We start from the raw sequence: 23,610 nt of genomic DNA on the forward strand, positions 1-23,610 counted from the left end.
CCCCACCGAGCTCTGCCGCCGCCGCCTCCTCCTCCTCCCTCCCGCGACTTTCACTTTTTCCCACTCGGTGGTCCTCCTCCCCGCCGTCGTAGCCACAGTCAGTACTTGCTCCCTCTCACTTTCCAGCCCCCCCACCCTCTTCCTCCCTCCACACCCAGCGCCTCCCCCTCCCTATCTTCCTTCCTATCTTCCTCATCTGCTTTCTCCAGGGCCTCTTTTCCCAGGATTAAACTTGACCACAGCAGATTTCCCTAGGTCGCCTACACTCCTTCCTGAAGCCTTTTATTAGAGTGCTTTTGCCCTTCTCACCTCAAAGCATTCATCTGTCCCAGTGCTCATCCCCCTGACACCAGCAAGAGAAAAAGACCCCCAAAGGATCTTGTCCATTGTCAACTTGACCTTTATTTTTCTCTGCCATTCACTTTCCCCTTTCTCTTGTATAGAGGTCGGTGTCATCCCTAAATCTTATGCAAATGGTGGTGACCAAGAACAAATGTAATCGCGCCAGTTGTTCAACCCGCAAAGCAAACTGCAAAAAGCAGTTTCATCACTGACCATCCAGTAGTTAATATCATTTCACCCATAATTGTCCAAGCAAATAAGAAAGCAGTAACTCTCCTTTGAGGAAACACTATTGATGGCTTAGTTCCCACACGTATTACAAAAACTGGAATTTACTCAGTTTTCAGCACTAATTACACTTTTTAGCAACTGTCTCCGTACCTGAATCACCATGTATCTGAAAATGGATTTTAAAGGAGTTCCTAATAACCAAAGAGCAAAAATGTTTAATTGTACACAGGTGATAAAAGCAAAACATTGCAATAGCTTTTATTATGCTCAGTTGCTCTTCTTTGGTGCCTTCCCTGACAACTGCCAGAAGAGATGAGATTTCACGTTTTAATTTTCAAAACCAAATACTCTGGAACTAACTCAATAGGAAGAATGTCATATTCCCTTCTTTTTCAGATAGGCAGATTATACAGAAAGCTAGAGTATCGACTTCTATGTCAACTGTATCTACTTTGAGGATAAGCAGAAAAAAGTGAAAATTGTTTCAATTCTTTTAGAAAACACGTTTTTAAGAAATCTTTTAATGAAAAAATGAAATTTTTGCCCCTTCAGAGATTCTATGGGCTTTAAATCTGCAGCCAGATCAGAGATCTCAAATCTCCTTTTCAAGTTAGCAAACACTCAAAGGTCAAACCTGAATGGTGTGTATTTCTGGGAAGACAGAATCTTTCCTATTTCTCTGCACAGATGACTTGCCTTCCAAGAAAGCTTTTTTTGCTGTCTGTATTTTGCCCCAAGTTCAATGGCTTTTCACAGCCTAGCAGGCCTCTGCAGCATCAGAGCAGGGCCCCTCCTCTCTCCATTACATACAGGCTGCCTTCAGCCCTTATACGGGTCTTTTTGCAGCTTCGTTCCTTTTCAACATTCATTACCTTTCTCTTTTCTTGCTGTATTCAGAAAACAATGTGGTTTCCTTTTCTGTCAAACTGGAATTATACCACTCTAAATACCTCCCAGAGCTGTTATGAAGAATAAAAAAGGTCACAGATGTGAAAGCACCTTTTGTAAACGTTCATGTGCTGTCCAGGTGTTGGTTTACCTGGTAGTAGATTGCATCCCCATCACATTTTCCCCCCTCTCTTTTAAATTCATCCATCACGTAGGTTGTGCTTTTCTAAATTCTGCTGTCTCTCTTTTGCTTTGTCTTGTCCATTGAGGTTTATAACATTTTCTCATAAATGGCCCTGCAGATTTGAAATCTTCTCACCCAAACATACTAAATACTCCTTTCTGTCCTTTGCCCAAATCTTCAATAAATCCTATCTCCTCCAAGTTTTGCCAACCATCTTTTTTTTTCTTTTTTAAACACTGTACCCTATAAGTTAATCTAAAAATTATATTTCATTTTCAACATACTGTCTAACATTCTTCCTATAATCCTTCCTTTGGCGCAGGCAAACGCATCAAAAAAAGGCAAAATTTGAAGGACTATTCAAATAAGGTGATAACAAAAAAATCCTTACAACACGGTTTAGATGTTTCCAAGTTCTAGGTTATTAGCAGAGATCTGCTAATAATGCCCTTGGAAATAGGAATTAGGAAAAGAAGAAATGATTTCTTTAAATAGGGTTCTTTTATTTTTGGTCTATCAGAGACACATGTATTTAGAATCGTGTGTTGTCATTTATTTCACTATCGGTGTATATGAAGAATCATATCGATGCGTGAAGGAAAGGCCTGGTAGTGGTCATACACATTTCTTTTCCAAAGTTATATAACCCTTAGTTCTTTTTCCTGGAGAATCTTAAGGCTTACAGGAGAGTTCCCCCCAAAATTAGTGGATCCTGAATAGCCCATAAGGATTAACATATTATGAAACAATGAGGAAAAGTTTAAACTCAGGCTTTTACTGATTACATTTTTCTTTTTAAAAAACACATATTAATATGAGAAACTAGAGAACTGTAATGGATTCAAGGCAGTTTGGGGCTGGGGAAAGTTGCCAGATATAGTTTTTTTTCTATGAGGAGTTTATTTGAAACTACTGTACAAAGTAAAAATAAATTGATTCATTCTTCTCCTTTGTTCTCATCTTTGTTTGGAATTCCTCAACTTCTTTTGAACCTATTTACCCTGCATCAGGACACTGCATATGCTTTGGAGGTGACTGCATTCCAGGAATTTGGGGCCAGTGACAACCACTTCTCTTTGCCACTAGGAAACCTGTCCCAGACTGCATGGGAAGGGTGGGGTTGCTTCTGATTAGCTGTGAGTGGACAAACAGCTGCCTTTTAAACAAATTGTCATAGCAATTGATTATTATAATTTACATATTCATAAATTATGAATTCATGGATGAAGCATGGCTCTTGTCAGCTTATGAACACAGATGTTGAATGATAAACAACCCGTCCTCAGGGGTCCAGGGGCCACACTTTGAGAACTACTGCTGTAGATCAGAGTTTTTGAGCTCTGTGTGGGAAAGGTTACCGGGAGGAGGGGAGGGCAGAGTAGATTGCTCAAGTTATTGGTTAACCCAAACTCCTCACCCATGACCTAAAAAGTTGTTCGTGACCTGGCCTCTCTTCTGCTTGCCTCCCATGCTCCAGTGGCCTGGGTCTGATGGTTCATTTGCTCATTCATTCAGCAAATATTGACTGAACACCTACTGTGTGCCTGGGGTTTGGAGACACCCCAACACAGAGTTGACCTTTTCCTGCCTCAGGGCCTTTATACCTGCCTCTTCATCTTCTTGGACCACTTCTGTCCAGATTCTCTGCTTGGTTATCTTCCTCTCAGTCTTTAGGTCTCAGCTTCAACACATGTCTGTGGGGCCAGACCCTTTCTGACTACACAAGAAAAAGTGTCCTTTTATTATTATTCATCTCAGCAATCCATTTGTTTAATTCAGAGTATTAATGGCACCTGGTAATAATATAATGACTTATATGCTTGTGACTGCCTGCCTTTCCCAAGCATACGGAGAATTCCCTCAGGGCAATCTTACTCTTCTTGGATAGAGCTTGGCATAAGAGAGTTCAACAAATATTTGTTGAACGAATGGATGAATGAGGAAAGGAAGGGAGGCAGGAAGGAATCTTTGTACCTGCTCAGTAAATATTGTTATGTGGATAAATACTCGAAACAAATCCTTGTAAACACGTTCTTGCTAGATGCCTCAAATATCATCTTGGAAGGGAGAGAGGAAAAGAGAAGAGGAAAAAAGGAGAAAGGGCAAAAGAATCAAAGAAGATGGATTTTGAAGAGAATGAGGTGGAAAAAGATAAGAGAGTGTGGGAAGATAAAAGGAGGAGAAAAGAGAGGGGAGGAAGCCCTATCCTTTGGCATGGTGGTGCTCAAAGTGCATCAGCGGCATCTTCTGAGAACTTGCCAGAAATGTAAACTCTAGGCCTTATCACAACCTGAGGGATCAAAAATGCCACAGTGGAGCCATTTTTAAATAAACCCTGCCCCAGATATTGTTCTATATTAAAGAGAGTTAATAAAGTCGAATTGTTCTTTTTTTTTTTTAATTTAGATTCTGAGCTCTCTGGTTACAAGATGCTAGGTAAGTGATTTAGAAGGTCTTAAATGATTTTAGAACATGTCAAATAAGTAAATTGGTGATATAATATATAATATATTGCATATCATATATATGCATATTTATATGTTTTATAAAATATATTTTTCTATTACATATATTTAGAACAAATTTGATATTTCTAACTTGTCAATAAAAATAAAATGTGGATGCTAAAGGAAAAAGGATCAACATGCAGCAGAATTAATAAATATTAGATGATGGGTCAATTCTGATGCTTTTTCCTCCGAGGAAGTACTTTTGTCACAAGCCTCTCATGTGCGTTTCCCCAGACATTGTTAAAAAGAAGAAAGCTGAGCAATCAGGGAATGTGTTCATTAAAAATGATTATAAGATGGTGAATCCTTTCCTAAGTTTTAATTCGAACTGACTCAACAGTAAATTTTGACAAAAATGAACACATTTTAACTTGCAGGTGTCATGCATTTAAAAAGAGGTGCATTAAAATTTAAGGGAAGATAATTTTATAAGCAGCTTTTTTTTTAAAGGACAGTAACTATCCTCTTTTGTGTTTAGAGGTACCATTTTTGGGATACTTATATTTCAAGGACTCTTTCTAGCCTCCTAGGTCATAAGCTTTCTAGGCCATAGGTCTCTAGGAAAATGGAAATAATAAAGGCATTTGCGGGGGGTGGGGGGTGGGTGGGTAGGAGTTGTAAGGATTAAATGACAAGGTCCGTGTTGTGTATAGCATGGTTCTTGGATAAAGAGCTCCACAAATGTTAGACACTATGATTATCAGTGGTAATAATATTACATGAATACCAATATACCAATGGTGCTGAGCACCCAGTAATGCTAGACCATGGCAAAGCCCAGGGACGAGAATGTTTTTCTGAGAACAACCGAGTGATAATAAATTATCATGACTTTCCATCTCCTACCCAAGAGAAACTGCAGTAGATGAGCATAAAAGACATTCAAGGGCTGCTCTGGCTGGTGGCCAAGCAGAGGTTTTTTTTAAGTCTTGGAAGGGAGGGGTGAGGGTGCCCGATGTGTCTCCAGCACCAGGGTCCACCATCTCTCTGGTCCAACGCATCTCTAAGGTTTCCTGGTATTTTTTTCTACACCAGTTTCTCACCCTCTTCCCCTCCCCCTAGGTGGTTGTTGTTATTGTTTTTTTTAATCTGGAGGAAAAGGGCTTTGCATAGCTTTTGTCACAGCTTTGTCACCATACACAGATGAATGACTTAAAACTAGGTGTGACTGTAATCTAATCACCTTTTCAACCTTAGCTGCTTCTGCCGCCTCTTCACGTCTGTTTCTCAGTCCCCACCGCCCCACCCACCGGAAGCCATCTGCTCAATCAAGCGCAGGGGGTCAAGGTATGAGGGCGTCCTGGGTCTGTGTGGGCGTGGCTGTTTCCACATTGCAGTTTCAGGAGCTAGCTCCTGCTTTCCACCAGCTTCCAAACCCTAGCGTGGTAGACAGACAAAGCACGGCTAACGTGGGCTCTCAGGAAAAGGAGAACAAAAACAGAAAGAAATGATCACCTATTTCATCTGTCTTAGAAAGTGATGATTGGAGGGAGGGTGGAGACTCTGTCCTCCTTTTTTCTGGGTACCGCTGTTGCTAGAGCATTATTTCCCATGATTCTCTGAAGGTCACAAACACAGGGCTCACTCTTTGGCCAGCACACTTGCTTTTTGTGGATTTTATAATGGTATCTTAACATTGTTTAGAAAAAAATAGAATACGTGGCCAATGTTCAGAACAATAGATTTTACATTTTAAAAAATATCTGGATTTTGACTTTTCTTAAAACAAATCAAGAGATGGAGGCTTGTTGGGTCCACATTCTTGCCTTCCTCTTCCCTACAGCTCCCCCACCCTCCAGCCCCCCCGTTTTCTGCTGGGGGAGGCAGACGCAGAGCATCTTCGAGTCCCCTAGATGTTGGGGCTGACAGCGATCAAAGCGGAAGATCAAAGGTTCTTATCATGTTTTTCAAAAACGTAATGATAAAACTGTCGCCTAGATTAGAAACCTCGGGAAGGAAAGAGTCCATGTATCTTCATTATCTAACCCACATCCCCAGGTTGTGGAGACTCAACGTCTACTTTATATTGACAGTGGAAACTTTCATAGCTCCACCACTAAACAAGGGCATGACCAAGTATTTGTAAATCTGGAACACAATGTCATTCTTCAGCTCTCCCATGCAGACCTGGAACCCTTAGCACCACAGAATCCAAGAATACCTAGCACCTAAGCCTGGGGATAAACTAGTGACCAGTCAGCCCTTGCTCCAAAAGGACAGACCCTGTCTACTCCATGGAAGATCTAATGCTTCTCAAATAATCAGGAGGTCACTTAATTCAGACCACTGGGGTCAACACTCCTAGCAAAGCCCTCTCTTTCAGTATTGTCTGCACAGCTATGCTGTTCTGGACCGCGGGGACAGCCTTGCAGAAAGGGGAGCCAACACCAATGTGGACAGACACACAGATGATGGGCAAGCACCTAGGAAAGCTCTGCGTATAGGCTGTACTTGTTGGCCGACATCTATTAGAAATCCAAAACAGAAGAGCTTTGAAGAAAAAGAGGGGCCTCCCGTGCATCTCCCAGACAGAAGGTTACCTAGCTGGGATCTCCTCTGCCTCTGGCATTGGGAATTTTCTGTTGCCAGCTCCCCCAAAGTGTGGGAAGAGTGGGAAGGATTTTTACCTTAGGACAGCTCCTGGAATTCATAGCATTTGCCCTGTTAGTTGTTAGATGAGTATGTGGGTGCAACCACTAGGCAGCGGGGCAAAGTTACTGAGATTTAAAGCTCTTTGCCTCTTGCAGAGCTCTCCAGCTTACCTTCAAACTTATCAACTGGCTCATCAGCTAGCTCTAGCTCTCAGCTTTACAGACCTTTCTTGCAAATTTGCCATCATTTCTTTCAAGGTGTTTGCTTTCTTCTTCCTTTGCCCCCATCTTCTCTCCTCTTGGTCCTTGAATAAGACAGACGGGTCTTGGTCTACCCCTAACACAGTAGCACCCTTTGGATTCTACCCTCTAAAAGCCCATAAGCAAACTACTCTTTTTATTTTTTAAGCTTTTTATTTTTTCAAACTTACGCATTGTAAGAATTGGACAGAATGTTTCCATATGCCCTTTCCCAGACCCACTAATTCTGTTGTTGTTGTTGTTGTTAACATTCTGCCATATTCATTTTATCATTCTTTCTTTCTCTCCATATATACTGTTTTTACTTGAACTAACTTTTCAGAGTTGGTTGCTTATATCCTGAATTAAGTATGTAGTCTCCGTGAAGTTATCAAATTCAGGAAATTCAAAATTGTTATAATGCTTTAATCCACAGTCCATATTTCAATTTTGTTAATTGTCTCAATAATGTCCTTTTTAGCGTTTGGGGTTGTTTGTTTGTTTGTTTGTTTTCTCCAGTAAGGATCCAGCCTAGGATCCTGTATTGCATTTCATCGGCAGGTCTCCTAATCTTCTTTAATCTGGAAAAACCTGGGCAGCCCTTTCAACCGATCCTTATGACATTGACCTTTTGGAATGATGTAGGTCAGTTTTTCTATAGTATTGTCCTCCATTTGCATTTGTTGCATATTTCCTTGCGATTGGATTCGGATTATACCTCTCCAGCAGGACTTTGCCCCTTCTCTTGAGGTCAGTGTTTGTTCTAAGAAGCTGATTATTCAAATATTCTCCAAGGGATCGAAAACCTAATCCCGTATTACAATCAATGGGGAGATTTTTACACCTGAGGTGCTGAGGTCCTGTGTTAGTAAATGCTGATTCAGTAGGACGGAGGCAGAATTTTAGAACCTGTATGTTTAAAACTTTTCCCAGGTGATTCTGATGTATGTAAGGCCAGGGCTGAGAGCCACAGACTTCCTAGGTCAATTAGCAATCCTCCTTTCTCCTTTGATATCATGTCCCCCCTTCTTTGCTATTTTCCCCACTGTATCAGCCCTTATCTGCTCAGGGAAACAAATGTGCCAGAGAAATCCTGGCGTGTTAAGGAGCCCATTTCGATGCACATGTTCTGTTTCATGGTTGCATTTTTATGCACACATGATTTATATTGTGACAAAATATGAACATAGTTCTTTCTGCACACAAAATAGAAAGTAATGCAAATCATAACAGAAAGAAAAGCAGAGAAAAGAAAAATCCTTGAGATTTTAAAGCTGGAGGGCTTTAAATTCAAGTAAATTATAGACCATATTATGCTATTGGCACATGGCAATCCGCTTTAGCTGGCAAACTAAGGAACCTACAACTCTCTGTCAGAATTAGGCTTGAATGATGCTAATTATAAATTAGGGCCTTTAGGAACACATCCCTTCCACAAGACACTACTCCTAGAGTGGCCTTTCTGCCCCGTCAGCAGTCTCCTTGTACTGTGTCCCAAAATCACTAAACAATCTAAGAGTCCTTGTTCATAAGGAATGATTAGGGGATAACTGGTTTTCTGTTTTTGTCTTTCAGTTTCTTTGTGGGTTTTTGTGGGGTTTTTTTTCTACATCTTTCACTTTTCCCTCTAGGTATTTGCCTCAGTAAAGGGGGAGTATTGTCCTCTCTTTAGTTCCTGCCACAGAATAGTGGTGGCAGCAGGACACCTCCCCTCTATACTTTCAGTAACACAATAAAAGAGGTTACCCCAGACTGGAGGGAGGTAAGAGGAGGTGGGGATTTTCGGCATTTGCCTCGTTACTTATTTGGAGGCTCACAGTGGGCTGTGATCTCTTTGAAGGCCAAATGGAAGGAAGCACAGAACAGTTCAGGCCCGAGCAGCAGCACAATGGCTATTCATGAACGGAGGAAATGCAATCCCTCTCCCAGGCCAGGGCCGGCAGGGTGGGGAGGGGAAGGAGGAGGAGGGCCTCCAAACAAGATTCATGGATCTTTAGCAGAATCTAAACCAACCGGGAACATTTTTTTGATTCGGTTCTTAAACTTCAAGTGCGTCTGTGTGACTTGGAGGACTTGTTAGAACACGGATTGCTGGGCCCTACACCCAGAGTTTGTGATTCAGTAGGTCTAAGTTCTGGGTCTGGAGCCCGTCCTTTGAGAACAACTGATCTAGATATTTCCTAATTCATCTGGTGGAAAAGCTTCTGGTTTTATCAACTTTGTCCTTGTAAAGACACACACAACTAGATAATACTATCATCATGGTAAGGCTAACAACAATAGCTACCAGTAACCACACAGGGGTTTCCAGCACTACTGGGCACATGGCTGGTGTTAGATGATTTAATTCTTGTCCAGGGTGAGGGAGCGAGAGTCAGTTTTGAAGCCACGTACTGACCCAAGCCTACAGCCTCCAAAGGCAGACCCCTCACACTGGGAGGTGAGGATCTGAGGAATGAGGGCAAAAGAGAAAAGTAGGGAAAATCTGCTCCCAAAGAGTCAACTAGGACGACTTTGCAGGAGCATTACTAGTAATTGTTTCAAATTATGTCCTCCTTGGCATTTACCTTCATTAACAGGAGCTCTAGGTAAAAGCATAAGGTGAGCAGCTGTGCAGGTGTGTGTGTGTGTGTGTGTGTGTGTGTGTGAGTGCCGCACGCTCTTCTTCTTGCTCTGCTGTTTTCTAATCATTTGACCTCGGGCAAGTCCTTAACCTCTTTAAACTTAAGCTAGGCATCTGCAAAATAATAATAATAATAATAATAATAATAATGATAACAATGATAATAAATACCATGATAGATTATTTAATGGCTACAGTTTCCTCCCACCCAATAGGTGGGGCCCTTTGCCATGTGACTTTGTAGCTCTTCCCATCAAAATGTGAGGTCTATTTTCCCTACCTTCAAATCTGACCTGGCCACATTGATCAATAGAATGTGGCAAAAGTGATATGTGATTCTAGAACCTTGTAGCTTCCACCTTTATCTCCTTGCAGAACTCCCTAAACCATCATGTAAAGAAGGTGGGGTAGCCTCGTAGAGGAAGAGAAGCCATGTGGAGAAGAACGGAGATGCCCCATCCTGCAGCCAGCACTACCTGCTAGTCATGCGAGAGGCTATTGTGAACCTTCCAGCTCAGCTTACCCTCCAAGCTAAATGCACCTGCAAGAGTGAGCTCAGGTGAGACCACCAGAGGAACCACCCAACTAATCCACAAAATCATGAGAAAAAGTAAACTGTCATTAGGTATTATTTTCATCTCCTAGATTCTCTTCTTCGTAGATACTGTGCAGTGTCTCTTCATGTGTCTCTCCTCAGAGAGTGAACTAACTCAGAGAGACTATTGATGAAATGGAAAGACACAAATACATGCCACTTTCGCTTTGGAAGTGTTTTGTGTCTTCTCCAACCCCATTCCCAGTCCCATGTTCCAACCCCAATTCATCCTTTTTTTTTCTTTAAATTTTATTTATTTATGTGACACAGAGACAGCCAGCGAGAGAGGGAACACAAGCAGGGGGAGTGGGAGAGGAAGAAGCAGGCTCCCAGTGGAGGAGCCCGATGTGGGACTCGATCCCGGAACGCCGGGATAACGCCCTGAGCCGAAGGCAGACGCTTAACGACTGCGCCCCCCAGGCACCCCCCAATTCATCCTTTGCTAGTGGATCTAGAACACTATGGTCGCTGCATAAACAGTAATCAGTAGTCATGACATGCATAGCATTTCCAAGCATAAAATCTTAGTATTTCAGTTCTTTTTCTTTCTTCTGTAGATTTCTATTTCAGGTTAAGTGTTCTACATTCTACCTCGTGGCTACACGTGATTGGAACCAAATGAATGACAGATAATTTAATAGTGTCACTAATTAATATAACAGGTAGGAACTAGTGACTATTTCTGGATGAAGACTCCATTTGAAAACATGCATTTGAGATCTTCATCAGTACACATTCCATTTCTGTGCACGGGACAATGATGACAGGGCTCCTATACTGTTGAAGTCTTTTCTACATTCTTAGCAGAGTGATGGTCCTCCATGCAATGATTTTGACCACCTTGTGTTATGATTTTATTTATTATTTATTCTCACATCCCCCATAATGTCAGGCAAATAGAAGGCACAAAATAAATGAATACAGAATAGATGATTGGATTAAAGTGATAAAATCCCCAAGTTTCTTTAAAATGTGAATTTTAGGTAAGAATTGAAATCACTTTCTAACTCTCCATTCCAACCCATCCTAGTTCCTTCACCTCTCTCCTTCCCACTCCCCTGCCTCTTATTAGGTTATTCTATTCTCTTTTAGGCTTAGTGCAGATATTCCTTTTGCCAGAAGATATTTCCTGAAATCTTCACACCAGTTAGGAACCTTGGTTTTGTATTCCATAATAGCCTGTGTATATTTCTATTTCCCTCAACACCACAGCAGACAGTGAGTTCCTTTAGGGCAACATTTTTGTTGTTTATATTTGTGTCTCAGTGAAAGGTAGCAATAACAGCTGTTATTTCTTAAATGTGTACTAAGGACCAAGTGCTGTAGTAAGCATTTTACATGCATTATCTCTCCCCATCCTTGCAACAGCCCTTGGAGGTAGAGGTTCCATTTTATAGATGAGGAAACTGAGGCTTAGAGAGTTTAAGTAATTTACCAGGTCACTAGCTAGTAAGAGGCAGAGTCAGGAGGTTTGACCTCAAAGATTGAGTTCTCAACCACTCTGTTCTGATGCTAGTTAGGTCCTCAAGAAATGTTTGTTGACTTGATGAACATTTTCTGAAGTTATTAAATTGAACAGTCATCAATGTCTCTTTCCCTTCCTTCTCTTATAATTTTTTTGGGGGGAGTTGAGGGGTGATTAAGAGATGAAATGGGGGGAATTAGAAGGGAGAAAAAGGAACTGGAGGATTAGCCCCTGAATGAAGTACTATATTATTATGTATTAGACGTATTAAACCCTAGATACACACAAACTTTAAAACACTAAGGCAATAAAAAAATGCATGGCCATTCAACATGACCATCGTACCTGGACACTGATGGTAGATGGGTCATTTGCTACCCAAGTGGTCAACAATATCACCACTTCCATATCACTTCAATCAACTCATTTTCCCAGCACTCCATTACATTCTCCCCATTTGATTTCTCTGCGCTCTGCTCTACTCCACTCCACTCCTCACCATTCCACTTCATTCTACTCTTCTCCATTCCATTCCATTTCACTCCATTCCTCTTCATTCCACTGCACTGCACTTCATGCCATTCCACTCCCCCCTCCATTTTGCTTCACTCCATTCTACACCTTTCTTTACCTTTCTACAAAACTTTACAACGTATTAAGCACTATGTTCAGAAGCTGGAGATGCAAAGTTGAATAAATCCAGTTCCTATGCGCACGTTTGGATTTTTCTTGTCATCACCTGATAACAGACCATCTCAACTCACAGCCCAGTTGTACTAAGTAATCCCAAATCATCACAGACCAGTGTTATCTGATTAAAAAAAAAAAAAACTGACACACAAAGAATTTCTTTCTACCAAATTTCAAGCAATTAAGTGGAATGATTTTATTTCTCTCTTACGCTCTTCTAGGTATTGAGAGAGCACCTTTCAAAATTACTTTCAAAGGACAGGCATTTTACCTTCCAAGTGACTTTTCCTTTCCAAATGTCTAACTACAGCTATTTATAATTGACTGTTAGACAGTAAATGCTCCTGCTAAATCAAATGATGATCTAGCAGAGATGACTTGACTAAAGCATTAGAGTCATGGAAACTGCAAATTTAGAAACTGCCTTTGGAAGGAGCATAGCTTTTACACACTCAACTTCCCAAGACATAGTTAAGATTTTGCCTGAGATTCAAGGAAAAACTGGGACATGAGTCATGACTTGATGACTACTTGATATGTAGTCATTCTGGTGCCACATCTGGGAGCTCATAAACATTGCAGTGGATTTCACCTTAGAAAAAGACTAAGAAACTAAAAACCAAAACACACCCTGCTCTGTATTTACCATGATCTGACCCTGTAAATCCAACTCTGGCACTGGGTCATGTGAGCTCTCTTACACAGTGCTGAGTTGGCCCAAGGGCTAGTGTGCCTGCACCACAGCTCTGGAGCTGCGTGTACTTGACTCATCCCAGTGGAGCCTGGCCACCTCTAGGAGCGCTGTCTGTGTTTGTTTCACAATGGTCAAATGTGAGCAAAAATGGGAAAATAGTTTTGCTAAAAGGCAATCCTTGAGTGTTCAGGCAGATATGTTTCTATTATAGTTTTTATTCAGCACGTTGCTTATTTGACATACTTCATATAGGTATTAGTATAGCATATGAGATATATATATATATCAGTACAATCTGTGCTTAATTGTTTTTCTGTACTGATATATATGTATATAATATATGCTATATACTTAAAATATATACTTCATTTTTTGTGTATTAGTTGTGAAAAAATTTATGTATCTATATTTATCTATATGTATATTCCCAGATGTAAGTGAATACTCTGAGAAACTGATGTTAGAATGACATTGTGGCTGAGACACATTCAGCCTAAATAGAAGGTGCTCCACCAAGAAGCATTCAATTTCAAAATAAGTGGCAAATCTCACTGACATCCATGATTAGAAGGGCTCAGGAGTTGGAGATTTATGGAGAGTACCATGCAAATTCATGATGGCATCCTCAAGTACCAGCTCTCCTGCTCTCATTTCCTGTCTTCCTTCCTTACTTTCCAAGCCCAGACAGGTCTGAAACCGTAATGATCAAACTAGAAGTGGGTAAAAAGCTAGGTGTGAAATGGGAGATTTTGGACAAGTTCCCTTTCCCTACTTCAAGCCCAAAAGGATGAGTGACAGGAGAGGAAAAGCTAACATTTAAATTGAATACAGAGTTTGGGTTACTTCCTGAAATGAATTATCTTTGTTAATGGGTTGAGAGTGAGTGTTGGATTTTAAAATAACATAAAGAGCATCCAGAAAAGTCATGAGGCCTTCCTAAATTCTATTCAGAGGCAGTGTGCAGGGAAGATTTATAGTAAAGGAAAAGTGGAGATAAAAGCAAAGTTCCACAGGTTACTCAATGTAGGTTATGTTTGCTTTGTGATTAATGCTGTATGTGCCTACTAGCCAGGAACCATATGCAATAGCAAATCCTGCACAATGCAAAGGAAAGCAAAGCCCTAAAATGGGCGTTAAGTCATATGCATAGTGTTGGGCTTCTACTTTCTTTCAAGTATTTGGTTTGTTTATTAGAAAACTACCAAATGAAAGAGCATTTTTTATTTGCCTTTGCAAATCACACTTTGGGAATGACACTATTGCCCCAAACGGTGGCCTAGAACCCTGAGTGGTAAGCAGAACTGAAAGGATGAACACTTCAAACTGAGATACTCTGTGAGCAGACTTGACGACCGCACCATTGCTGCCCCCCAGCCATTGGACCCATCTGTCCTTTTGTGGCTGCCATGTGGAATTGGTATGTGATTTAGCTTATTTGACCATATTCACAAATCAATCATAGATTCCTGAACCTTCCATTGCTTTGTGACTCTTTCCACTCTCTTATGAGCATAAACAATTGTGACCTAGGTGCAGGGGAATTTGCAAGGTACTGATGTTGATTTCTATTTCCTGTTTTTAGGTGATGCCTAAGACTGTGACCCCTGACTTTGGTTCAGAAATGTGGCCAACCTGCAGGAGTATGGTTTTGACATCACAGCCCAATTATCTTTACCAACTTTTAGTTCTATCCTAAAGATTTTTCATCACACAAAATGCATTCATGCATCATTAGTAGCTAGGACACAGAGGACCTAATCACCCACTTGAGTTGTGGCATTGCCAGCAGAGAGAATCTTTTCAAGCAACAGGCTTTCTGAGACCCTTACAAGTCACACCCCACACCCATTCTCCCCTTACCTGTTCCGTGGTGCTGGAGAAGGGTCGAATAGTCCAGGGGACCCAAGGTGTCTCTGTAATTCCAGTCAGCTGCAGATTGGGGTGCTGTCTCTGTCTGCTGTCGTGGCTGGAGTGTTCTGTTGTACTTCTGGTGAAGGCCTCTGTGGTGTTCCTAATAAGGTGTTCCGGGCTATTTGGAGCTGCATTTGAAGTAGTGGGGATTTGGGGTGGAGCCGTGTTTCTAGGGCTCCTTACTGAAACTTCTGTTCCCAGGCCAGCTGAGGTAAAGAAAGGACAGTTATTAAAATTACCTTCATGTTTTGTGGATTCTTCACATAAAAGCAATTTGACTTTAGAAAAAGAACACATCTTTCATAACAAGCATGTGGATGAATTTCAGGTATATGAAAAATCAAACATCTTGGACTGTGACCATGCTCATTTGCCCTGTTCAATCCACCCATCCTCTAACCATCTATTAATAACATAGGGTCAGGGCAGTTGTGGAAACTGCTACCAGAAATCCCCAGCTCTGTGTAGAAGACAGAATTAAATTAACTGTATGAGCATTGAGGGAGTCACAAAACTGGCTTCACAGGGTCCATGAATCTTGAAAAACTTCCTGCCAAGTCCTGAATATATGTCCATGTATACTTTTTTTTTCCTGTGGGGAACTTCCATAGCTTTCATTCAACTTTTCAAAGGGGTCATTAAACAAAATACCAGGTTAAGAATCACAGTTAACAACTTACCTAACTTCGTCATGAAGACTGATGACTCCCAGGAAAGCAATGACTTTCTTTTACCGCAGTGTAAACTGTCTCTAATCCTAATTGTGTGAGTACCAGATCCTGGGACCGTTCTAGTTTCTAAGCTCCCTGGCTTCTGGAAGGACAGTCAGTTGATTTAAAACTTATGAGCTGGTGGGATTAATTTATAGCTTTATTTTGCAAGGCTGAATTGCCCATATTTGAAAATAATTGATTTATGAATTAGGTTCACCTAGCCATAATTATAAAACATGCTCTCCATCTGTTGGGGATCTTGCTAACCGCGTGAATCCTGATTCAGTGAAGATTGTCAGAGTCTACACTCCTCCCAAGCCCTCAGGAGATGCCAGTGCTGGTGCTGATGGTCTTTGGACTACATTTTGTGTAACAAGACCTAGAGAACAACTGTATAATATGAAGCATTGGAAAGGTCTGTAAGTTATGGGCTGAGGTAGTATGTTTAGATGCTCCTATCAACTCCATTATGTGTCAGAGTTTCCTGGGACATAAAATCTTGCCCAACTAGATAACTATAACTTTGAAAATTTTCTAGTTTACAAACTGGCAGAAAAAAAGATTTTATTTTTCATTACTCCTTTAGTGGTTCATTCAACCAACTATTTCTTTTTTTTTTTTTTTTTAAAGATTTTATTGATTTATTCGACAGAGATAGAGACAGCCAGAGAGAGGGAACACAAGCAGGGGGAGTGGGAGAGGAAGAAGCAGGCCCACAGCGGAGGAGCCTGATGTGGGGCTAGATCCCAGAACGCCGGGATCACGCCCTGAGCCGAAGGCAGACGCTTAACCGCCGTGCCACCCAGGCGCCCCACATTCAACCAACTATTTCTTCTTCTTCTTTTAAAGATTTATTTTAGAGAGAGAGCTAGAGGGCATGGGGGAGGGGCACAGGGAGAGGGAGAGAGAGAATCTCAATCAGACTTTGCCCGAAGCACAGAGCTGATCCAGGGCTTCATCTCAGGACCCTGAGATCATGACCTGAGCCGAAACCAAGAGTCGGATGCTCTAGGCACCCCACAACCATTTCTTAAGCAACTACTATGTGCTGGTGAAGGTCCCCTGAAGAGGCTATTAATGTTTGCCTTTTCCCTGTTCTGGTCCATCTTATTGAGCCCTCCTTTGAATCTCATTTATTTCCGTTCCAATTTCAACTGAAATATTTTATGTGATAATGTCTATAAAGAAGAGGGAGTAAAGCACAAAAAGAGGATGAAAACAGAAAAAGTATTTTTAAAATTTAGGAAGATATAAACATCAGCAGTTCTCTTAAAGCTTCCTGAAATAATCATGACTAGCAAGCATCCTTCCCTTGAGATGCGGAAGGTCATACAAACCCTGTACATGGGGTTGCCAGATTTAGCAAATAAAAATACATGATGCCCAGTTAAATTGGAGTTTCAGATAAAGAATTAATAATTCAGAATATTTAGCATAGCTCAAATACAAAATATTGCAAAGGTTATATTACATATGAAATATTTTATTGGGAATGTACGTATCCTAAAAAAATTGTCATTTATCTGAAATTCAAATGTAATTGAATGTTCTGTATTCTGACAACCCTACCTGGACATCTACTAGACCTAGACTTTGATAGATTTTTGGACATTCCCGCTAGTTTCTGTTTGTTTTTTCCTTCTGAATCTTGTGCCACTTCCACTGCTATTGTGCCCACATCACCGCTCTGAGCATAGACCAGATTTATTTATCCCTGGGATGTTTTCTACATGACAAACCCACTGATTCTATTAGCAATATTCCTTTATGATAAACTCTAAGAAGCAGTCTTAATTTTGCAGTCTTAATTGAATTAGGCACTGGAATGTTCCTTCAAGCAGACATTTGCCTGTTGTTGGGATGTAAAAATTTCTGTATGTGGTGATTAGTATTTTGGTTATTTTGTGCTTTGGCCAACACTGATCCTCTAAGTTGACTACCACTTACAACGATTTTAGCTTTCAGACCCTCAAAAAAAAAATTTAATGATGGGTTAGGACAAAAACAAGCTTCCAAATACGTAGCATGTAATTATGTGTCTTAACATGTCAACCTATGCTTACTCTTCTTCACTGAGGAGCAGTTGGTAAGTTCTTATCCTAAGAACTTTTTTTTTTATTAGTTAGCTTACGTGATTAATTCAATGTATGAAACAGGACTCTCCCAAAATTAGATAAATGATCAAAACCCCTTGAAATTTCTTCTGTGAATAACATACCTTATTACCATTACATGTAGCTTTGAAACATCTTATGGAAAAAAAACTTCAATCTTCTGTAATTGTCTTTAATTAACCTTCTAAATGTATTTTTAAAACTCTCCAAATGATACAAGTTCATTTTCCATTTTAGGCCACTACCTTTTTTCCAAAGAAAGAACTTACAGAATATCCAAGGCCAGTACCCCTTCATTTTGTGACTGTGTTTTTAACTTGTGCTATTTAAGAAGCAGGAAAGAAACTTTAGTTTTAACATTCAATTTCCAAATGTTGTGGATCTTAAAGCAGTGGTCTGCAAACTCTGGCAGGCATCAGAATCCCCTTTGGAGCTGCTTAGAATATTGAAGTGTTGGCCTTTACTAGGAGATTTGGTGGGGGACCCAGTACCTGCATGTCTAAATTTCTCAGTGATTGTAATATATCTCTAACTATAAGGTTTTATCCATATACATAATATGAGCCAAACTGAATTCTAATCATCCTTTACATGGGTTTTGAAGGATTTTAAGGTAAATGGGAGGAGAGGAAATACATTACAGAAATACATAAGGCAATCAAAATATGTTAATCTTTTCATCTCCTGAACTCTGTTGAAATGGGTGTTATGAAATTATATTAAAAATAGTAGATCTTTGGATGTTTTGGTATCTGTAAATTCTTCTGATGTTCTTTAAAAAGGTATATACATTTTACAGTTCATGAAAGAGCAAGATGTGTTTTGACACATGCAAGGAAAAGTTCTTACACAATGGAACAATATATTGAAGCTATTTTTAAAAAGCTTTATTGTACCACTGCTACCACATTGTTTCCACATTATACATAATTCCTCTTAGAACACAATTCAAGATAAGGGACACCATCCTGGGTCCAATTTAAAAGATTTTAGCACGTAAGTTGCAAATAGCTCATCTGTAAGATGATTTGCAATGACTGTACCGTAACAGGACCATATTTTGAAAATATATTTTTAAAAAGCAACACATATTTTAGTTTATTAGTCTATGAATTAGCTCAGATGTGATCAATAATAGAAATGTGATTTTTGTATGATGATAAAAAATACCCAATTTGTCAGTTCCCCTCCCTTAAATGACACAAATAACTTTCAAGCATGTTGAAAACAGAATAACTTGAACAGAACTCATTTTGGAGATAGAAAATTTCAACTATATTGGGACTTGCTTTTCTGTAGGAAGATGCCAAATATACTATGCCTTTTAAAAGCAGGGAAATAATGCAGAAAAGATACAGCAAATGAAACAGAAGATACCTTAGAAAAAGGATGATTTATGTATATATATTATACATTAACTATATTAAACAAGATTGGGCTAGAATAAGCATGAAGTGAAAGGGATGTCAATTATAATAGTCTAAATAATTTCTAGAAATGGTAAAAAGAATAACACTTCAGAAAATGTAATCAATAAAATATAGGGTACATAAAGCAAAAAGGGTACATATCTAAAATTTGAGAAAGTAAACTACAAGGTGAAAAGTTTGTGAAAAGAGATATCAAAGATGGAGAATTTGCAAACGGTGGGAGACAACAAATAAATCAGAAGTCATTAAAATTTCATTGACTACTAGAGTATTCAAAGAATACTTTACAGACTTAAAAAAAATCCAAGATTAGAAATAAAGGAAGTAAAATTAACAAATAAACATTTACAAGGCATGGGAAAACATCAGAGCAGAGCCCAGTAAAAAATTTAAAAAAAAATGAAACCTAATTAAAGCAATACTTTTGAAAAGCCAAGTATTACTCAACTACTATACTATGAGTTGCACTAGGAAGATGTGCCTGGTGTATCCTAATGTCCCATGTTTTCTTCTGGGACATGTATGTATATTAGACGGTGGGTAGAAGGAAACTCGTCTGGCTGGAGGAGGAAGAATAGCTTTTAAATTCATCACTACCAGGCTGTGGGAGAGGGATGCTGAAGCAGGTGCTACTTTACCGGGGTCAGGAAAAGGAGAGATGGATAGTGCGTGAATAATTCAGATTTGTCCACTAGACACAATTGGAACAGTGCCTAAGGCCCATGATATTACAGGGCCTACAAAATCATTTAATTTTCTTGAAAATTAAAAAAAAGAACTTTCAGAGTTAAAGAAAATGTTTGCTTAAGATTTTTTGCTCACAAAATAGGAAAAAAGGAGGATTTGGAGGCCCATGAAAATCAATTAAATTATTTAATTAATTAATTTATTTTAATGGAGGGAGGGATCCACAAAGACATAAGAGCCCAGAGCTCATGAAAGTCAGATGCAGCCATGGGTGTGCCCTGATGAATTCATTGACATGTCACAGGCTGAAAATGGGGGGTGGGTGGGGGGGAGAGTCTGGATGTGCTAGATATTTTTTAATGATCACATATATCATAGATTAGTAATTAATGATCATATGATTTCCAATGATTACATAAATCAATGGTCAATTGAAAGGCCCATGTTTTTATAATCAGGCAAGGAGAAAACAAACCCTAACATGGCTATGACAGCCAATTTGGTCAAAGTAGAGTCTGTATGTAGAAAAGACACTGTGGTTTGTTTTGTTTTGTTTTTCCCCTTCAGCTTTCTGTATTTACAAGCATTCCCACCAATCACTAAAGGAAGCAGCTTCTATTAAAACCCTTTCTCCCAAGAGTATATATGATTGCTAACCTATTACAGTGCTTATGCATCTTATTCCCTCATCCACGTAACTACAATTAAACAATTACTTTAATCAGCAGTGAGAGCAAGTCTGACAGCAATATGGTTTCAGCAGCGAAATCTCTTTAAGTGATTTCACTAGCTCACTCATGTTAGGGACATTTGAAAATATGTCTGCAAAAATTTTCCTGCCCTTATGTAAATACAAGATCTGAATGAGTGAATCTACAGTAAATGCTAAGTACGTGTTGATTGGTTAACCAACATCCTACATACAATGTTAGTCTTCATACAGTACGAAACACGTGAGTGAAAGTAACTGTTTTGTTTATTGTTTTATTTATTTATTTATTTATTTATTTATTTGAGATGGAGTGTGAGAGAGAGTGAGCACTGGCAGGGGAGGCGTTAAAGGAAGAGGGAGAAGCAGGCTCTCCAATGAGCAGGGAGCCCAACAACAATATATATAATGGTGCTACCAGATTATCATATTTAGTTATCAAGTCTTCAAAAACGGACCTTTGGAGCCATTCATTGTAAACATCTGAATGCCATTTAATTTTTCACTATGGATTCTCTAGCAAATCAGTGACCTTTCATGCTACGGGTCAACTATTATCATTCTGTATCTTTGATCAATGGTAAGTTTGACATAGACCAGAAAAACATCTGTTAGCTTATAATTGTGTTAAAACAAACTACATATTATACATGTGTGTTCAGATATAAGATTTTTTTTTGTACCACAATTGCACAGATTTTCATCCTGATTGTTTTCTANGCTTTTTTTCTAGAAGTCCATTTTTCTTCCAGCCCACATTGTTGGGCATGCTTTGGATATGGCACGTTCAGAGGTTAACTGTAAATGGTCTATTTCATCCACTTACGTTTGAAGTAAAGTCCATCATTTTTTCCATCATTTTTTCCATTAATTATCTTCTATCTTGAGTAACTCTTCNATATGGCACGTTCAGAGGTTAACTGTAAATGGTCTATTTCATCCACTTACGTTTGAAGTAAAGTCCATCATTGGACATGTTCTTCATGAAGGTCAAAGGAAATAATTTTTTCCATTAATTATCTTCTATCTTGAGTAACTCTTTGCTGATCTATATCGACTTTTTAAAAGTTCCAATGAAACTTTCTGCTAAATAAGGTTCTATTTGGGGGACTAAGAAAGAATCTCACTTCTGCTTAATGGTACAACAGGAATATTTCTAATGTTTCTGTCTTGTTTGGGACAGGCCTTGCTCAATGAACTATAGGAAAGGAAATGTACAAATTGGTGTTATGTGCTGTATATTCTCTGATAAAGTTGAATTATCTGACTTTTATAATTTTTATCTTATTCTCATAGTCAGAAGTTTTATAAGCTCAGGACTGTACAGTCAACTTCTATTGAAGAAGAGCCACTGCATTCAGCTAGCGTCTAATTAAGTACTTATTTCGTTTATGAAATGAATGAGTGACAGAAAACTGTCCAAGGATCAGCATGGTGAAAAGACTCCTGTAAGCCTCAAAAATAAACACCTAATAAAAAGATGTAAAGGTACAGTGAATGCTGATCCCCAAATGGGGTTATGGATCAAAATTATCTCGGGAACTTTAAAAAAAAAATCAGGTATTAGCCCAAATTTCTTGAAACTGAATCTTGAAGGTGGTAGGAGAGAAGAAATGATGGCAACGAGTTCCTTCCCTCCCCCAGGGGAAGCTTATGTAGTCAATTGGGCAAAATTCTGTGGTTAAGCATTTGGAAAACATTCTATGATGGAATGTATACTGGGCAAGGAATGAAGAAATTTGGGCTCTAATCAGGCCTCTGCCACCAGTTAATCTGGGATAACTCACTTCATCTCTGTAAATTTCCATCTCCTCAATGATGGGCTTCATTTCTTGATAATATCTCCAGTGATTTGTAAGGTCTGCTTGTACCTAATATATAATGATTCTATTAGTTTTATCTTTCATGACTTCCTAAAGCAAGTCCTCTACTGCAGGAGTTAATAAGCAATAAAATGATTAAGTAAAATAGAGAATTAAGCAGCGCCTGGGTGGCTCAGTTGGTTAAGCGTCAGACTCTTGATTTTGGCTCAGGTCATGATCTCAGGGTCTTGGGACCTGCATCGGGCTCCGTGCTTGGAGAAAAAAGAAAATTAAGCTGTATCCACAAATAAAATCCCCAGCAGGGGACTGAACTGTGTGCTGCACCAGGAATTTCTTTTTCTTTTTTTCTTTTTTCTTTTAAAAGATTTTATTTATTTATTTGACAGAGAGAGAGACAGCCAGCAAGAGAGCGAACCGAAGCAGGGGGTGTGGGAGAGGAAGAAGCAGGTTCCCAGCAGAGCAAGGAGTCCAATGCGGGGCTCGATCCCAGGACCCTGGGATCACGCCCTGGGCCAAAGGCAGATGCTTAACGACTGAGCCACCCAGGCACCCCTGCACCAGGAATTTCTGTACACATGTAGAAGTTTTTACTTGTATCTGTCATCTAGATTATATCCATTAATGGGCAACAAATTAGAAAACCCTGTGGCTACACATTGGTCCTTACATTTCAAAAGTATGTGACCTCTTGTACCTCTAAACATTAGTACAAGAGATTCGCAAAGGCACAATGTATTTTCTCATTTTTCCAGTCTTCTCAAACACCATTCTGATGATCTACTAGTTCCTCCTAGTCAGAGAATAGAAGTGTCTACATCAGTGAAATTAATGATATCCTGATCATTGGCTTTAGTCATTACATATGCGTGCTGCACTTATGCCTGATTTATGTTGCTACATTGAATGGTATCTAACCAAAGTGCCTACAGTGTGGTACAAAAGAGAAACCCAAGAAATATTTGTTTAACTAATAAAAGCGGCAAGGAAAGAAGGGAAGGAAAAGTAAGAGGTAGAAGAAAAGATGTTGGGCTTATTTAATGAGAATAATGCAGTTTTCCACATCAGTAGGAACCACACGGTCCATTTCCAATAGCTTATGAATCTCCCATAGGCGTTGTGTTGAGGTAAGCAGACATCCCTTTAATGTGAAACAAACATAACACAGCATAA

The 23,610-nt window shown here is 39.5% G+C and overlaps 1 protein-coding gene across 1 annotated transcript in view; it reads right to left on the reverse strand.

Annotated features, from left to right (window-relative positions):
• The window catches only part of PTPRB (protein tyrosine phosphatase receptor type B), a 110,049-nt gene that overhangs the window by 84,605 nt on the left and 1,834 nt on the right, over nt 1–23,610 (reverse strand). Inside the window, exon 3 of the mRNA XM_002915613.4 lies at nt 14,914–15,170. Within this exon, the coding sequence (XP_002915659.2) occupies nt 14,914–15,170 (257 nt within the window). The remainder of the gene's footprint in view (nt 1–14,913; nt 15,171–23,610) is intronic.

Source organism: Ailuropoda melanoleuca, chromosome 15, assembly GCF_002007445.2.
Source record: "Ailuropoda melanoleuca isolate Jingjing chromosome 15, ASM200744v2, whole genome shotgun sequence".
Classification (NCBI taxonomy): Eukaryota; Metazoa; Chordata; class Mammalia; order Carnivora; family Ursidae; genus Ailuropoda; species Ailuropoda melanoleuca.